This window comes from Porites lutea, chromosome 2 (genome assembly GCF_958299795.1).
Source record: "Porites lutea chromosome 2, jaPorLute2.1, whole genome shotgun sequence".
NCBI lineage: Eukaryota > Metazoa > Cnidaria > Anthozoa > Scleractinia > Poritidae > Porites > Porites lutea.
The window spans coordinates 51797081-51814819 of NC_133202.1; the positions used below are offsets into that span (position 1 = coordinate 51797081).

Genomic DNA, 17739 nt, shown 5'->3' on the forward strand with positions numbered 1-17739 from the left:
TCTGCCCGTATTCCGGACAGATTTTACGTCATCACTATGGAATTTCTGTCGCTGAGTCGCAGACGTTCCTCCGCGCGAAACGTCCCCAGCAGCGAAGAGCGAGGAGAAACGGAGGTTTTCGCAGGCTATGAATACAGCCGCCTCTCATTGCCCCCCCCCCCCCCCCCCCCCTGCTGTGACTACTGTCGGGACGTTCTGGGAGGGAGGCGTCTGTGTCCTAATATTCCATACCGCCCGGCGAATCTATTCGAACAAAATCGAACCAAATTTCAATCGAACCCAATCGATACCTATTCCCAATACTGAAGTCATGGAATCGTATATTATTATTACACATGTTATTGTTATCAGGGATGTGTGGAGAATGTATCTTGAAAGAGGAGAGTTTGAATTAGCAAAGGAATATTGTAAGGTATGAAATATCATGAAGGTCTGTTGGCCAAATTGCACTTAGTCAGTCCAGTTTGTAACATATCATTGAAACATTATTTGTTCCTTTTGTAAATAATGATGACTGTTAAAAGTCCGTGATTCTTCGTTTAATCAAAAAGCCTACCAGAAACAGAGAAATTAAGTATTTTCAATGAATAATAATAGTAATCCCTCAGTGAATTGTCCATAACCATCTATCGTTGACCTAATTTGGGAGATGTTTGCAGATATCAGTAGAAAGGACGTAAGTTGTACTGATATTGTCAAAAAATGGACCGCAGAAGGTGCAGTAGCTCAGCTGTTTTAGTAGAGTAGGTGAAAAAGCATACGATTTCACACGTTTTGCGAAGTACACTGAATAAACGAACTACTGCCTTAAAATTGAAAAAATATGTCAACTGCTATAAAAATCTCCTTATAACTTGAAACTACCGAGGAACGGGCAAACGGTTATGAAGGCGGGAACTTTACATAGATGGAATTAAGTATGTTTTGTTGAAGTTTGAATTATTCAAATGAATAGTAAAACAATTATAAGTTTCGATGATGAAACATGATATGAAGAATTATGCAGACCTCGTAGGGTGTTATCCACCAAGGCCGTATATGTACACCCTCCTTGATCTGCATTATTCTTCATATCATACCCAACCACATCCAATATTTGCTAATTATTGTACAGTATGTAAAATGATATTGCTGTTCTTTTTTGCATCATGAACAGGACAATCCTGCAAATTTGGACAAAGTGTTAACGAAGCAGGCTGAAGAACTGTTTGATGGCAAAAGGTAACTTTGAGCTATAACAGGTGCCATTTTGTCTATGCATAGAAGCTGCTTTTATTAGAAGGGTGGTTCCTCAAGCGGGTAAAGTGAAGCGAATGCTGTCTTCTGATTGGCTACGCGAGCGGGCAGGATGGACTTATCTTGCACGCTCCGGATTACCTGCTTTAAATTGTCCCACAAGAAAAGATTCTGTTGTGGCGACATAATAAAGCGTTTAACGATCAATCTTGTTTGGTCAAGATCGCTAAATACATTCGCCTTGGTCTTTTTTTGCGCTTTCGGAGCGCAAAAGAAGACTTAATATTCAGGTATTAATAACCCTAACCCTCGGGCTTGGCCTATAACACTTACGTGTAAAGTATGTGTTAAGGCGGTTGAAGGCTTACATTGATTGACTTGCTCAAAATGTTTGATTGGTGAATTTGGACAAAGATTGATTTACCGACTGACTTATTGGTTTATTTGTTAAAATCAAGGATGTGTTGATTAACCGATTTCTCTGAGGTTTGACTCACTGCTATTTTTTGACTGTTTTAATCATTGTTTATAGCTACTCCTCTGCCGCGAAGTGCTATGCCCAGACACAGGTTTCATTTGAGGAAGTTGCATTAAAGTTTATTCAAGTGGAGGAAAGACAGGCCCTGAGAATGTTTCTTTTAAAAAAGCTGGATAGCCTCAAGAACCAAGTAAGAACTTCTGTTATTTATTTGACTACAAGTAGTCCCTCATTTTACTCACGGATAGAAGATCGAGCGAAACACATGCACCCTCGTAGAAGGTGACATGTGGAGAGAACTATTTCCTCCGCGTGTCACGTTCCTTGCGAGTGGTGATTTTCACGCGCGCACGTGTATTCCGCCCTTCCTCGTTCCAGTACCGCTGAGGGACTACGAAGGCCCTGTTAGGGTAAAATTGCCATAGGCGACGTGGCCTTGAAACAGTGGCATAAGACAGATGAAATGGCGTTAAGTGAATCCAAGACGGAGTAAAACAACGACAGCGATGATTAAGCAAATTATACAACCGCAAAATACAGACGGGGACATGGCTTTCTGCTCATTTTGTGAAATTAAGGGTTTTGAAACTTAGTGTAGGGACATACACACCCCTCACCACTATAAGACAGCCTCACTCCTCAAAGTCTACTCCATTAGTTAGTGAATGAAAAAATTTCTACACCTATACCTATTCCGAAGTCATGATGACTGTTGAGACGCCAGGAATCTAGCAACCGTTTTTTAAGATTCCCTTAATGTGTGGCAAAACCTCAGCCCTTCCCAATCAGAGATTATTCTCCCAACGCTTCTTTTGTCTTCCTCGTCCTCTCCCTCCTTGCACTTTAAAATTGTCTTGGCAAGCCCTTCTGATCTTGATAGATGCCCAAACAACTTCACCTTGCGTTTCTTTACCGTGGTTTAATAAGGTGTCATCATAGGGCCCTATGGCTTGCCTGATTGTGTCCCTGACTGTATCGTTGGTGATTTGGTCTTTGTATGAGATGCCAAGCAGTTTTCTAAAGCATCATATCTCAGGGGCTGGCAATTTTTTCTGAGTGTCCGATGTTAGTGTCCAGGTTTCGTAAGCGTACAAGAGGACCGAGACAACCAGGAAGCGCATGAGTCTGATCTTTGAGCTAAGAGAGATATGCTTATCGTTCCAGATGATCTTCAGTCTTACTAGTGCTGTTGTCGTCCGTCAAATTCTGGACAGTACTTCAGGCTTGGAATCCTGATTTCACTGTGGCGACTGCTCCCTGACACTTAAAACTGCCAACTTCGTTCAGTTTTTCACTGATGACATTTTTGTACATTTTCATTTCTAACTTTTTATACTTCTGCATTCTGAAAATCTAGGAAACATTATACTCTTTGGTATTTACTGATAGAACTGTTTGATGATTATTTTTGCGATTAAGGACAAGACTCAGATGACCATGTTGATAATGTGGTTGATTGAGCTTTACCTAAATGACCTTGGTGGACTCAAAGAAGAAGGTGCCATTGCTAAGCATGAAGACTTAGAAGACGAGTTTAGAAAATTCCTGGCACAAACCAAAGTTAAGGTGAGTATACGGCGCAAAGGAACCTGAAATTATTCACCACAGTTTGCATGGGCAGTCTTTGCAAAGTTTTTGTATTCCATATTCATCCCTGACTTCAATTTGTTTTTGGCTTTGCAGTTCCTTAATTTTTTCAGTTCCGAATTAGACTAGAAGAGATTCTTAGCAAAGTTGTCGAGTCGGGTGATGTTGCAAGATCCCTTTTCCTATCCTAAGCCAGGCTGCAAAATGGGAAAATGATCTTGTGATTATTGTTGCACTGAAGGGGATTAACTGACTTTTGTCTACTTATTTTTTATTATTGCCCTACTTTGTATGTGGCCTTAATTTATATGTGACATGTTACCTGGAAAATTTTTCTTTACCGCATCACACTGCTAATAGGTCTTTTTTTTATCATTGCAGACTTGTCTTGATCAGAACAGAAAGACAGCTTATGAATTGATTGCCAGCCATGGCGATGTAGAAAACTTAATATTTTTTGCTATGCTCATGCAAGGTTTGTATATACTAATTCCATCATGACAGTAGTTTATTTAACAAATAGATTCCATGTTGCCCGGTGCAGTAATAGAGATAAGAACAAAAAAGTGGCACATGGGCAAATTTTTACGTCAGTGCAATCCTGGACATAAGTGACACGGGCCGCAAGCGAATGTGTCAGTGATAGACAGACCGAAATCAGCCTTTGCAATCTTTAATAAGAACAGCAGTGAGTTAAATTCAGCGAATTTACTTTCTCAGTCTTGCCGGTGTGAACCCTTAATATCAAAATTGATGCCGCTCTCTACCATCACTATAATATGTCGATTTTTTTTCCTTTTTTTATCTTATTCAATGTAACTACAGTAGCATATTCTGTTAAACATTTTTCAGATTTTGAACATGTCATAAGCCATCACATTCAGCATGATGACTTTGTAGCAGCACTAGATGTCCTCACAAAGCAGGCAAGTATTCAGCCCCAGCCAATCTCGGTTCCGGTTATCCAGCTACACAGAGTTCAGCAGTCCAACGCTCTCTCTTTCTCAGAGAATCCCAATACGATTCCAATAAAAAATAGTTTTTTAAAAAAATGTGGGAGCCTCTGTCATTTTAATGCATTCAAGATGGCGCCGATTTCCGTGGAAGGGATTATTTCCAGTGTCGCGTAACTTTTACTGGCGTACGTGCGTAAAATTTACGTTCGCAAATGAAATAGAAGCTAAGCATTTAAGGTCGCTCGTAAGCGTAAAAGTTGAACCTCGCTCAACTTCACGTTTAATCTCAACACTTTATATCGTGCCTCTATTTCATTTACGTGATTAAAATTTACGTGGGTTAACTTGCGTAGCCAACAACGCGTCAGTGGAAATCAGCCCGAAGACAGGAGCTACGCAGGTCACAATCTCATGGATGTTTACAACATGGTGGATCTATCAGGATTTCATCAAGTCCCCCGCGCGCTTTCTTTTTTCCCTGTCCCCAGCCATGACAGAAAGAGACCTCTGCGGAGGAGAAAAGGCGTCCAACTGTAGAGAGTTGTAATACTTCTTTTGTTCCAAATTCTGTGCATTTTAGACAGATACAGAGCTTTATTACAAGTTCTCTCCAGTACTGATGCAGCACATACCACGTCAAACAGTAACTGCATGGATTGAACAGAAGAAGAAGCTAGATCCACGCAGACTTATTCCTGCTCTGGTTCATTACCATCAACAGGGTAAATCAACACAGGTTAGAAAGACATAATGTAATTATCACTAGGAAGCGCCGGCTGATTGAGTCGAGATACAAATTTTTCGTTTAGTCCGTTTTCCGTCATAAACATCTTTGCCGTGTTGTCTGGCTTGTAAAATGCACGGCGCAACAAAAATGCTGTTCGATAGCGCACGGCTAGTGGAGCAACCTTTGGACTAGCTTGTTTTAATTACGAATTGTCCGACGGACCACCAACATTTGCCGCGATAAAGTAAATATCGGTGAAAAAGAAGGTAGATAGGCTTGCATGACTGCACCGACATAGTAATCTCCTGCAAACACTTGCCCACAACTAAGAAGGGCATGCGCTTTTTTACTTTCTTATCTAACCCAGAATGTGACTGCTTAAGTGTAAGGAATCAGACTATTAAATTTTCATACAAGCTGGTTCAGTGTGAATGCCAGACAATTTTAATTTTTATGTATAGTTTCGTGTTGTTGGTGAATAGTACAGAGCTTTTATTACCGAATAACGTTTTCAGTGTACCTTTCCACTAGATTACTTTCATCTCTGTAGGAAGTGCCGATCTTTGCGTTTATATTGTAGACCGAGGAAGCAATTCGATACTTAGAAATCTGTATAGAGAGGCTGGGGAACAGGGACCAAGCCATTCATAACTACCTGCTGTCTCTGTACATTGAACAAGAAGATGATCTGTCATTACTGCGATACTTGCAGATGCAAGGCCAGGTTAGTATTGATGGAAGAGTCCGTCAGTGGATCAAAGCCAAAGTATAATGAAATCCCCCCACACGACCTAACCGAACTCTAACGGCAACTTTTTTCTTAGCCCGAACAAAGGTTCAGTCATTTCCTTATTCCGGTTTATACAATCAATTCTGGGGTCCCTATGCGGTCATTAGAGAGATTTAGAATCACGTTCGGGGCAAAGGTGAAGGTTAGATTCAAGTTTAAAAGTAAAAACTGTCCAAGGTACTTCTTATGTTTGAAAATTAGGTGGAAGCAGTAATTTTCTAGGTAGATACAATGAGCAGTAAACGGCAAAAAATGAGGAATAAATAATGAAATAAATAAAGTATAGGACAACTTAGTCATGTGTCAGTGTAAATTGACGTTGGCCGTTTACCTTAAGGTGTTTCGATACAGTTTTTCAGAGGCCATACCGATATTTTTCAATCGCCTTAAAAGTGGTTTTTTCCTTGTCAGATCGCTATAAAATTTTTACCAGTAATTGGCTATGGATTGAGATTTGTGAAAATGTAGTTTTAAATAAAATCGATGTTACTATGACAACAATAAACAAAAAACTTTGAAATTGATAAAAGCCGAATTTTGTGTGATCAAGACCTGCTACTGAAAATCCAACACTAGGAACTTAAAGTTTGGTGTTTAGCAAACAATCTCCGAAAGAAGTAAAAAATTCTGTATGTTTGAATTCGACTAAAACGAAAATGTATTTCAAACCTTAAATTTTCAATAGCGGTGATAGATTATTTAATGAAAACGTTATAAATGACTCAAATTATTCTTAAGTAGCGTAAGAATGATGCTTAATATCATATTTTGATGCTAGGAAATTTTGGTGTACTTTCGTTCATGCGATCTTGAAATCTAACCCGTTTTCTCACCACCTGTATAAGTGCAACTTCATTCAGAATTTGGACTTTTAGCGCTTTCTTGTATATCTCCAAAACGACTCGAACGAATTTTTTTAAAAATCTCTTCACATAATCTTCATAATGTATATAAAAATGTCTGTAACTTTCATTAAGATTGATTCACTGCAACACCTTGAAATTTCAAGAGAAACCTATCCTACGAACCAGTCAAAAATCTGCGTTACAATATTCACTGTTTGGACGTTATGCTAATTTTTCCAAATTAATGCGGACAATACATATATCCATGACTAGAATATTTCAGTGTGAGTATTGCCAATGTTTTACATTCAAAAGATGCGATAAATTCAAACTAAAATGTACTAGTCATGGAGGTATGTATAGTGCGCACTATTTTGGAAAAATTAGCATAACGTCAAAACAGTGAATGTTGTAACGCAGATTTTTGTCCGGTTCGTAGGATAAGTTTGTCCTGAAATTTCAAGGTGCTGCAGTGAATCAATCTTAATGAAAGTTTCAGACATTTTTATATACATTATGAAGATTATGTGAAGAGATTTTAAAAAAATTCGTTCGAGTCGTTTTGGAGATATACAAGAAAGCGCTAAAAGTCCAAATCCTGAATGAAGTTACACTTATACAGGTGGTGAGAAAACGGGTTAGATTTCAAGATCGCATGAACGAAAGTGCACCAAAATTTCCTAGCATCAAAATATGATATTAAGCATCATTCTTATGCTACTTAAGAATAATTTGAGTCATTTATAACGTTTTTATTAAATAACCTATCACGGCTATTGAAAGTTTAAGGTTTGAAATATATTTTCGTTTTAGTCGAATTCAAACATACAGAATTTTTTACTTCTTACGGATATTGTTTGCTAAACACCAAACTTTAAGTTCCTAGTGTTGGATTTTCAGTAGCAGGTCTAGATCACACAAAATTTGGCTTTTATCAATTTCAAAGTTTTTTGTTTATTTTTGTCATAGTAATATCGATTTTATTTAAAACTAGATTTTCCCATATTTCAATCCATAGCCAATTACTGGTAAAAATTTTATAGCGATCGGACAAGGAAAAAATCACTTTTAAGGCGATTGAAAAATATCGGTATCGCCTCTGAAAAACTGTATCGAAACACCTTAAATCCCTCTATTATCTCCCTCACAATTTAACGTCTTTAATACTATAGGGCCAGTCGAATTCCTGGTTAGACTGGCAAATGAGAAAGGTAATCAATGTAACAATCGTTAACCTCTTTTATTGAAAGTCTGAAGTGTTCTTAGTAATACCTGGCCAATTAACAGTCAGAATTATAATACGAGCAGCCAGCTATATTCGACAAAATTTCCATGGACAGCCGCCGATCATAAAACAATATCCATGTATTCTTGGGATTGGAATCACAATGAATATATTATTTTTGGCAGGATCCTGAAGAAGTGTGTTACGACTTAAAGTACGCTCTCAGGCTCTGTTCAGAGCACAATAAGCAGAAAGCCTGTGTACATATCTACAGCACCATGGGACTGTTTGAGGAAGCTGTTGATCTGTCTCTCAAGGTACCCCCTTCTGTAATCATTTGAGTATTTACTTCAGTCACCTTTCCCCGCCCCAACAGAAATTCCCGTTAGCCTAAACAAGCTCTAGATTATCAGTGACCACTACTTTTGCCTTTTGTGGGCTCTGGGAATGTGTAAGGAGAACATCTCAAATAGAACTGGCGAGACCTGTTCGGGTCCATCGCCATGCTGTGTGGTCTGCACTAAAAAGCTAGAAGAAAAAAACTTTTCCTGCTTTTGACTGCTTAACTACTAGGCGACGTCAATGAGAATAGCAAAATAGCAATAGGTTCAGATTGGCAAAACAACGGTTGTTTACCACTCACATGGGCAAAGTGATCGGTTCAGAGTTTGGGTAAATGGTAAGCAAAATTCTGGACTGGTACATTTCCTCCTGGAATCGTGTTTACCGCTTGTAGAAAATCATTTCCATTTACCGAAAAACTGCCACGAAAGCCTGAAACTGGTATCAAAGTTGGCTTTGAAGAAATGGAACACGAATTTCCGTTTGGAACATCCCGTCCGGAAAAAACCGGACTACGTTTTGAGATTTTCCGTTGCTCTCGGAATTTTTCCGCTGGGATGACTCAAAAAGTCATTTTCCATTTACTTTCCAACCGAATTTTGCAAAAACGTCTCTTCAATGGTAAACAAGCAACACCTCTGCACGTGCATCCCGCTTTTTTGTACATTTCTTTGCCTTCACTAAACGACTACGACGTGAAACATGCATGCATCCTTCTGTTTATATTTCGTCGTAATAATCACTTGAGGAAGCCTGTTCCTTGCATTAAGCCCGGTGGTTTCCCTTGGGCTTCTTCACCATTATCCTTTATTATTTAGAAATATTTAGACTGTAGTTCTTTTCTTGTATAACTTATATAATGGCGATACAAAACTTGAACTTGAAACTGCCTAATTTCAGGTTTTCTTGAGGACGTGAACACAAGGCAACGACTTTCTTTTTCTTTTCCTGAACCTCTATACAGTCTTTTATAATTCAACTCCAGAACATATTGGCAACATTTGACGAACTGAACGAGATGGGATAAGCGTGATACGGTTTGAAGCAGTGCGAATTCACTTTTTAAGTGACGTTTTCGTAGCCGTCGCCGTCCTTGTTACTTGAGCTCCCTAATGTATTCTTCTCTACCTTATCGGTAGTAGCCACTATGAACAGAGTTATATTATTATTTCTTTGATTTCAAGGTTGATGTAGACCTTGCTAAAATCCAAGCGCAGAAGCCTCCAGAAGATGATGAAGTGTTGAGGAAGAAACTGTGGCTGAGAATAGCCAGACATGTGGTGGAGGAAGAGAGAGACGTCAAGAAGTAACTTCACTTGTCTTATATACACAGCGTGGTAGAAATTCGAGCATGGTCATGCCCTTGAGTTGTATTCTGAAAAGGACTCTTGGTGATTGTCGATTTGACGGCATGCGCTACTGAAAGGCATCATGCTGTCAATTATTGTCGTTAAATCATCTATGTAAACGTCACTTTCAGTTCATTATGATGGCGACTTTTGCAAACTTGTCGAAATGTTGGTGACCAAGAGTCCTGTCCAGGAATACATTTACGCTGAAGATCAAACTAAGTCCCTATGAAATAATTAACAATTAATGAATGAGGCTGAGTATCTTATGAAGAATTATGGAGATCGAGGAGGGTGTTATCACCCTCCGAGTTCTCCTTAATTCTTCATATGATACGAAAGTCGAATTCAATAATTGTTTCGTATTCATTCAAAATAATTCCTAATTTAAAAACATAGCTAAAAGATGCTTACCTCCATCGATGTTAAGTTCATCTTCGATAGTGCACGTTTAGGGTTGTTCAGCTCCACAAATATTCTTCAAATAGCAGATGTCGCCCTTCGAGTTGTGTTCTTGCTGTTCTTGACATGTTTTAGCTATGGTTTCGGCTAGTTCTTACTCTTGAAACGAGTGAAATGTCAGCCATTTTTGTTTTCACAACCAAAACAACTCAACTTCGTCCCCAGTTCTTCTCGGTTAACAGTGCATTAACGTGCAAGACCGCTGCACTTTTGACGTCATCGGTTCATTTAACGCAAAATTCTTTCAAATTTGGTCATCAGTAGCTTGTTGTGGTGAATTATGCGTGTGCTAATCGGGGAAATATTTTGAATGAACAATAAGGCTACTTAAGTAATGGGTAACGTCAGACGTAAATACTTCTAACGTCTGCCATTAAAATGCATCGTTTAAGTGTAAGGTTAGAAGTTAAGGTTTTTTTGCAACTGGCCCCACCACTCAAACAGTTTATAGCTATAGTTATCTCTATAGTCAAATGCTTTCTAGTGCAAAACTTAGAGAGATCAAATTTTCTAAGGTATTCCTGCAAAATAACCTTGTCAAGTGTTAAAAGAAAACATTTCACATGAACAGAGAACTATATGATAGTAGTTGTTGAAAGGAAACTAAATCGAGATAGTGAGTGTGCATGGCATGCGGGACGTTTCTGTACATCGCCTCCGAAATGATCCCTGATCAACCTTGAGATGTAGCGAACCCAAATGTTAGAATATGATGGTGTAAATCTGTCCAAGAAAATTGTACTGATCAATTTGGGTTCGTATTTAATTTATTTGGGTTCAGAATCTGTTTCCCTGGAGAGATGGTTGCTTTCCAATAGGGTTTGTCGGTTTGTCACCATTTTCGGGGACCCACTAGAAGTAAATGAGAATTTAAACCGAGGATAAAATTGTTCCTCAATAAATCGGTTGTAATCTATAAACTTAATGCTTTTGATTTTTTTTTTTCAGGGCCATGGAATTTCTGAACCAATGTGAACTGCTGAAGATTGAAGATATTCTTCCTTTCTTCCAAGATTTTGTCACAATCGATCATTTTAAGGTCAGACTAGGTGCCTTGGCATTGTTGTAATCACTCAAGTTTTGCTTCGAAAGTAAGAACTGTTTGCCAGTAAACACGTCCCTCTGCCAAGCATTGAGAAAGATGTCCCTTTTCATCTTAATCCTTTCACTCACATAGTCAACTCTGAAATCATAAAGTTCAATTTGAACTTTTGAGTATGTTGATAAAATCTTATGCTGAAGTCATTCAACTGAGACCTTCTCAGCAGTCGCAATTTGTTGTACAATTCGTTTGCCGCATATATTTGGTGTGAAATGGTTTATTGTGTTGGGAATTTATACCCAAGGAAGGACAGTGGTCGTTGGCAATAATGGTCACGCCAGATTTGTGTAGGCGGCAATGTTTGCTGAACGTGTTGTAAACCTTTCTTTTCTATTACTGTGTAGTTTTAACATCGGTGAACAAAGAAGTCTCTTCATCCTTCCTCGTACTTTATGCTATTCAAAATTCGCTTGTCTTTAGTTTTGATCTTAACTATTTCATTTTCGGAGTTAATATGTTATTAACTGGCTTCATTCTGCTTGCACAAACTTGAAGATGGTGAGAATGTTGCAACCTTGCCTGCCTGCTGTTATTAACAATGTTTTGTCAAAGTGTACTTTGTTGCTAACATATGGTACTATATTTCCCTCGTCAGGATGCTATTTGCTCATCCCTTCATGAATATAACCAACACATTGAAGAGCTTAAAAGCGAAATGCAGGTAAAGTATTAGCATTTGTGCAAGCTCTCCTATTTGGGCGAGCGAAGCGAGCCGCGCGAGAACGCGCCCCCCGCCCCTCGCAGTCGCGTCTCCTCTCGCGCGTGTACTTTTCACGATATCCCCCAAGTGGAGAGCTTACTCGCAGGCTAGTAAATTATTGTATGTTTTGACAACCTTTGGTGCACTGTTAGTCCACCTTTTCTAGCTTTTTCTAAACAGCACCTCCTCTTTTCAACTCGTTAAAGTTGCAGCCATCCAAGTCAGATAATTTCAACGTTTAAATACCTTATTTAGTTATGCACAATCAATTTTAGTTGAAGTTAGGCTGAATGTTTCTTGCTATACAAGTAACAATTGCTGAATAATGAAAAAAAGAAGAGAAAAAGAAAGGGAATTTGTTGGTGACGAGCGACATTTTTGTAGTGCTTATAATAAAATGTCGCTATTTTGAACAATGTGGATAATTTGTGAAAAGAAACTTTCAATTTCTTTTTCTAGGAAGCAACAGAAAGTGCGAGAACAATAAGAGCTGGCATCCACGAAATGAGAAACAAGTGAGTTCAATTAAAACCGACTGATTTTTCTTTTTGTTGTAAAAACTTAGTTAGTGCAATGATTATTTCTTGATAATAAGGTAGGTGTAAACGTGTGAAATATACTTGCATGTTTTTAGATTTAAAAAGGGTCACAAGTTTACCGGTAATTTTAATTGACCACTCCAGAAAAAACCATACTCTTGGGAGTTAAAATGGCCCCAGGAGAAACTGAAGATAATGCTTATGCAAAATTTTGGGGGTAACAAACAAAGACCATTATGGTATGTTATGGTATTTTCTTGAGTGGTCAATTGCTGTCACGTGTAACCCTCGTTAAATAAAGTCGCTTATCTTATCTTATTTCGTTTCAGCTGAGTTTCAACATCCCGAGCGGGGGTCTCAACAAAGTTTTAAACGGGGGTAAAACCCCTTACCCTTTCATATACCTTTTTTTTTTTTTACAAAAAAGGTACCCCTTTCGTATACCTTCTATTGACAAATGTTACCCCCCTGGGATCCATTTTAGCTGCTGTAAATAACTGAAGGAGGAAGTTTTCTTGCCTTTTTCACAATGCCGTAAAATGAGTCTGTTAGCCCTTTTAAGTCCTCTCACTGACCGCAATCACAAATTTCCCTGTCCTTTTATATACTTTAACTGGCGATATCCCTACCCTTTCATATACCCGAAGCCTGAAAAAGCTACCCCCTTCGGGCGGAACCTCCCTGTATAAGCCATTATAGGGAGTACCCCAAGGGGGGCTCACATATTATTGACCGTTCATAGAACTTTTTCTACCAGCTACGCTATCAAGAGTATTGGAGAGCTGTATCCTCAACTCTTCTTTTCTCTTTGGCTTTTTATTTCAGATACAGTATAGTTCCTGCTCAAGAAAAATGTTCCATCTGCTCATATCCTCTTCTCACAAGAGGCTTCTATGTCTTCCCATGTCACCATGCTTTCCACTGCGATTGTCTAAAAAATGAGGTGCGACTGTTAAGATTATTTTTATGATTATTTTTAAAAGTTTATATTTACAATTTATTTTTCAAAAAATTGTGTTCGTAATTTTTTTTATTATTTTTCAGATTTTACCCAATCTTAAAGAGAAACAAAGGTATAAATTTTTCTCTTATCGTTTTTTCACAATGCTGCTCTCTACCTTTCTGGCCCTAGTTGTCGTTGAATTGGTTCGTTATAAACCCGTGAAAGGTTGGTGATGAAGTTATGAATATATGAAAATCATATATGTGAACTGTGGGTTGAAGAATTATATGAAATAGTAGATCATCGCAGTTATGGAAGCAACTTTTGCAGTTGCGAAAACAAAGCCTGAAAAAAATTCAGGCTTGTACGGAATTCGAATGCCTCTGCGATACTGGTCCAGAGCTCTTGAGTACCAGTTGAGATAACTGGTAATTGGTTTTTCGTAATACGTGGTGGGTGGTTATTTATCCTGCGGATAGTCCTATCCACCTTTCTAACAAGTGTCTCACTTATTAATCGGTTATATGGCCCAGCTCAGCCTTCGCAGCTCAGTAGTCAGCTCAGTGGTGAGACCAGCATCTGAAATTTCACTGATTCTGTATCTCTGGCCTCCTCGTAGATTTCAATGAAATTCTTTTTTCCCCGTCTGTGAAGCAGGGAAATCATTAGCTCCATGAGCTGGACTTTATTAAAATGACAAGTAAATGTGTCCTTTTATGCTGGTCATTTTACCGCCATTTTATCTTAAATGCATCTTGAATTTGCAGAGCAAAGGTTCAAGATCTGTTTAATCAGCTGTACAGGTCACCAAGATCTGACTCCGTCACAGCTACACCAGCATCAAGAGAGTCTCTCAAGGTAAGATAAATCCTATATGCATACCCGGTTTTTTGAAGTTTATAATTATTATTTTTCTTATTCCTGGCATTTCTCCTGTAACTGAGACACTTGGAACGAATTAATGGGGTTTTCCTGTCTGTTTAAGGTTTCCATTTATTTAGGTATTTAGAACATTGCTATTGCACGAAATGATCATCGATGAAATACCACCTTATCTTGACGAGGGCTCAATGACCTAACGAGAACAAGTCTCTCGGGTACCAAACAACCCAAGCTCTCTTCCTCGAAAGGTCAATGGGTGGGGGTGTCTGACAGAGGCGTCCGCGTGATGGGCAGCAAATAAATGACCAAAGAACAGAGTTTACGGAGTTGTCTTTTGTTGACTGCAGTTCGAGTAGTCAATTTATCTTACAGACACCTGTGTTAAGCATTTATTAGATGGGTCAGTTACATATAACGCTGACTAAACTTAGTTTGTTATCTATTTTTAGAATGAACTGGATGACCTAATAGCATCTGAATGCCTTTATTGCGGGGAAATTATGATCAGGTAAGGGAATCCTAACATCATTACAACAGTCGACTGTGCCAGAGGATTTGTGTAAGCCCTTTGAACATAATAAATGACTTCCACACATCTACAAGAAAATACTGAAAACTTATGAGATCAAAGATGTATAGTTTTTTTCTTAACAGCAACGTCTTTTCTCTTCCTTTTCTTCGTTTCGCGGAGCCAGAAAACGAAAGATTGAAAAGCACAGCCATTTCTAGTCTTTATGGTTTAAGGTTGCATCCGAAAATGGGAAGAGAATCACACATTTAGATAGCGGGCAAGGTTTTTCCTTAATCCTAAAGGACGCGAGAGAAAAGCCTTCCCTTTCTGACCTTGTTTTCACTGAATAAGAACCTCGGAATACATGCAGGTACCAGTGTGGCATAACTATGAAGGTCAAGTAACGTTTAGTTTCAATCAATCAACCAACCAATCAATCGATCAATCAATCAAACTTTATATAACGAGGGTGATATGTTCTAGTGAAAAAAAAAAACACTTATGAACTTGTGGTCCTCAAGTCTGTGATGTATGTCTTCCTTTCTTTTCAGGACCATTGACCAACCCTTTATTTTGCCTGAGGAATATGACAGTGTTCTTGAAAGCTGGATGTGATTATCAAAGCTCAGCCATAGTTGTTCAAGAATCATCTTTGAATGTTGGACATTTTTACAGCAGCTACCAAGGTTTTTTTGTCTATTTCTGTTTGACGTAATTCGCCCTGATTTTCGTGCACAAGAAACAAAAACTTGGATCGAATCTGGATGAAGAAAAAGTTGTGGTAATATGTCAACAGCGTGGAAATAGCTTTTTGTGGACTTCGGTAAACAACAGACGCTGTTCTTCTCACTTACTGAAAATGCTGCTCGTTTATGACAAAACGTATGGCGGTCGTTGGATACACTTTCGACCCGAGGCATGCGCAAAAACAAGAGGAGCTTTGGGATTGCGAATTACTTGGGGAGTATTACACATCCTACAAACTACGCAAACGCAACCGTCATAGTGAATATGCATATGTTTCTGAAAAAAAAAGTTACGTGCCGCAGTACATGATCTTCATGAAGCTAAAAAGAACAGGGCTGATACACACTGCTGGGAGGACAGTTGTCTAAAATAAATTAAAAAAATACAAGGGGCCTCCAGTTGGCGTTAAGATTTAAAGGATGATGGCCTTTTAGAAAATAACTTGTGAGTAAAAGATTTATGAATGAACAAAATGTATTTTTAGAATCTTTGGCAGACTTTGTATATTTACCTTCAAGATAGAAACATTAAATACATGGTATAGTTGATCATGTCGGAACGCGTAACTGTGTTGGAAAGGGAAAGCGCATTCAAAAGCGAACAAGACCGTTAAAAAATCGTGGAAAACAAGTCCCTTCCCCTGCAGTTTTCGCTGCGTTCTTACGTCGAACGCACCCACTTCTAGTCTCAGCTTTATGCATACCAAGTTGCCATGCTTTCTTAATACCATTTGACGACATTTTGATCGTAAGTCACGTGACTTTGCCTAATAAAGGAACAGTTCGTCAAATGGTTGCGGTAATAAACTTTACCCAACAGGACGGGAAAGGAAAGAAGATGACAAACCTTGTGTGACAAGCGGGACAATAATTATACCTGTAAACGTTCTACCAAACGTCACCTTACTTTTAACAGATCTTTTTGTAAAAGACTAGAAAACATTGATGTTAAATGAAGATCACGACAAAACACAAAGGTAATAGTCCTGACACATTTCCGGTCACGCACAAACGTTCTGCCCTCGTCCTGGCGGGTCCCGGTTGTTCAAAAATTGGATAGCGCTATCCACCGGATAAATCGCTATCTGTTGCGGAATTCTTTTAACCCCGCTCCGCTGGTTCAAACAAATCAAGAGGACTGTATCTTTCGATGTAACAACACGATTTAATGCAATCCAACCATCTACTGCGATGTACAACTCTCACATACGGAACGTTCGTAACCGGCAACGATCAACGATCAACGAATCGATCAACTTTGAACGATCAACTATCAACTAAAACATTCTAAGTATACAGTGGTTTTTCTACTATCCTTGCGTAAGGCAGTATTTTTACATTAATATCATGTACAGTAAAAGTTCCCATTGTAATGTATCTAAATTAAGCGTCTATTACAAAATCGCACGTTCTTTCACCTTATTTAGCCTAAGAAAATGCATGCAGTCACATCATTTTATATCGTAAATATACTCGGACTTTGTCTACATTATTGTGAAATCTAATGTCACGAAATCTAACTTCTTTGCGCTACAAATGTCAATTTCTAATTAATATTTAATCTCAAAATAATCAAGTTAAGTATCACCTATTTCTTTCCCGACACTATCCAGCGGATAAGTAGTACAAAAGCCAATTGTGTTATCCACTGGATAGTGATTTATTTTGAACAACCGCGGCCTGTGGCGTAAATTCACTAATTGTGAAGAGCAAACTGCTTGCTAAGTTTCACAAAGATCAGGAAAAGGTTTCTACTTGAATCACTGGACTAGTGGTTGGTCCTCGCTTTAAATAAGTAACATCGAACTAGTGGGCTACATTGTATTATCAATGCTGCGTTCTGATTGGTTGAGCTACTACAAGGCTATATTTTATAGCCCACTTTGTAGCGAAAAGAGGCGGCTTTTTGGCGGCAAAAAAGGATTAAAGTCTAGCTTTAACCAGCTAAAGTTGTTTTGTCTCGATATTTTTGACCAGCTAATTGGATTTTACTAAAACAGTTATTCCTCTCGCCCTCATGACCTCTGAGTCAATAGCTCATTCGGCCTTCGGCCTCGTGGGCTATTGACTCAGAGCCCATTCGGGCTCGTTGAATAATTGTTAAATATCTGTATACCTAACCAATTAAGGGGAAAAAAAATAATTTTTTGTCGTACCCTCTCTGCACATTAAAAAGGAACGTAGTCCCTACTCCAATCTGCTTATTAAACGAATAGACAAACTCCTAAACAGTTGTTTAAAACAGAGTTCACTTCCAGCGCAGTATTCAAACGATTGGAGCTAATATTTAGTGAGAACATTTCAGGAAAAGATCAAATA

General features: G+C 38.6%; 1 protein-coding gene across 1 annotated transcript in view; it reads left to right on the forward strand.

Annotated features, from left to right (window-relative positions):
- Window positions 1–17369, forward strand: part of LOC140928985 (vacuolar protein sorting-associated protein 18 homolog) — a 31683-nt gene extending 14314 nt beyond the window's left edge. The window contains exons 14-31 of the mRNA XM_073378798.1: window positions 352–412; window positions 1157–1221; window positions 1769–1904; window positions 3134–3280; window positions 3683–3776; window positions 4154–4227; window positions 4838–4993; window positions 5565–5708; window positions 8030–8161; window positions 9371–9492; window positions 10946–11036; window positions 11695–11760; window positions 12259–12314; window positions 13164–13281; window positions 13383–13411; window positions 14049–14139; window positions 14613–14671; window positions 15226–17369. Coding sequence (XP_073234899.1) covers window positions 352–412; window positions 1157–1221; window positions 1769–1904; window positions 3134–3280; window positions 3683–3776; window positions 4154–4227; window positions 4838–4993; window positions 5565–5708; window positions 8030–8161; window positions 9371–9492; window positions 10946–11036; window positions 11695–11760; window positions 12259–12314; window positions 13164–13281; window positions 13383–13411; window positions 14049–14139; window positions 14613–14671; window positions 15226–15289 — 1705 coding nt within the window. The 3' untranslated portion in view covers window positions 15290–17369. The remainder of the gene's footprint in view (window positions 1–351; window positions 413–1156; window positions 1222–1768; window positions 1905–3133; window positions 3281–3682; window positions 3777–4153; window positions 4228–4837; window positions 4994–5564; window positions 5709–8029; window positions 8162–9370; window positions 9493–10945; window positions 11037–11694; window positions 11761–12258; window positions 12315–13163; window positions 13282–13382; window positions 13412–14048; window positions 14140–14612; window positions 14672–15225) is intronic.
- The last annotated feature ends 370 nt before the right edge of the window (window positions 17370–17739 follow it).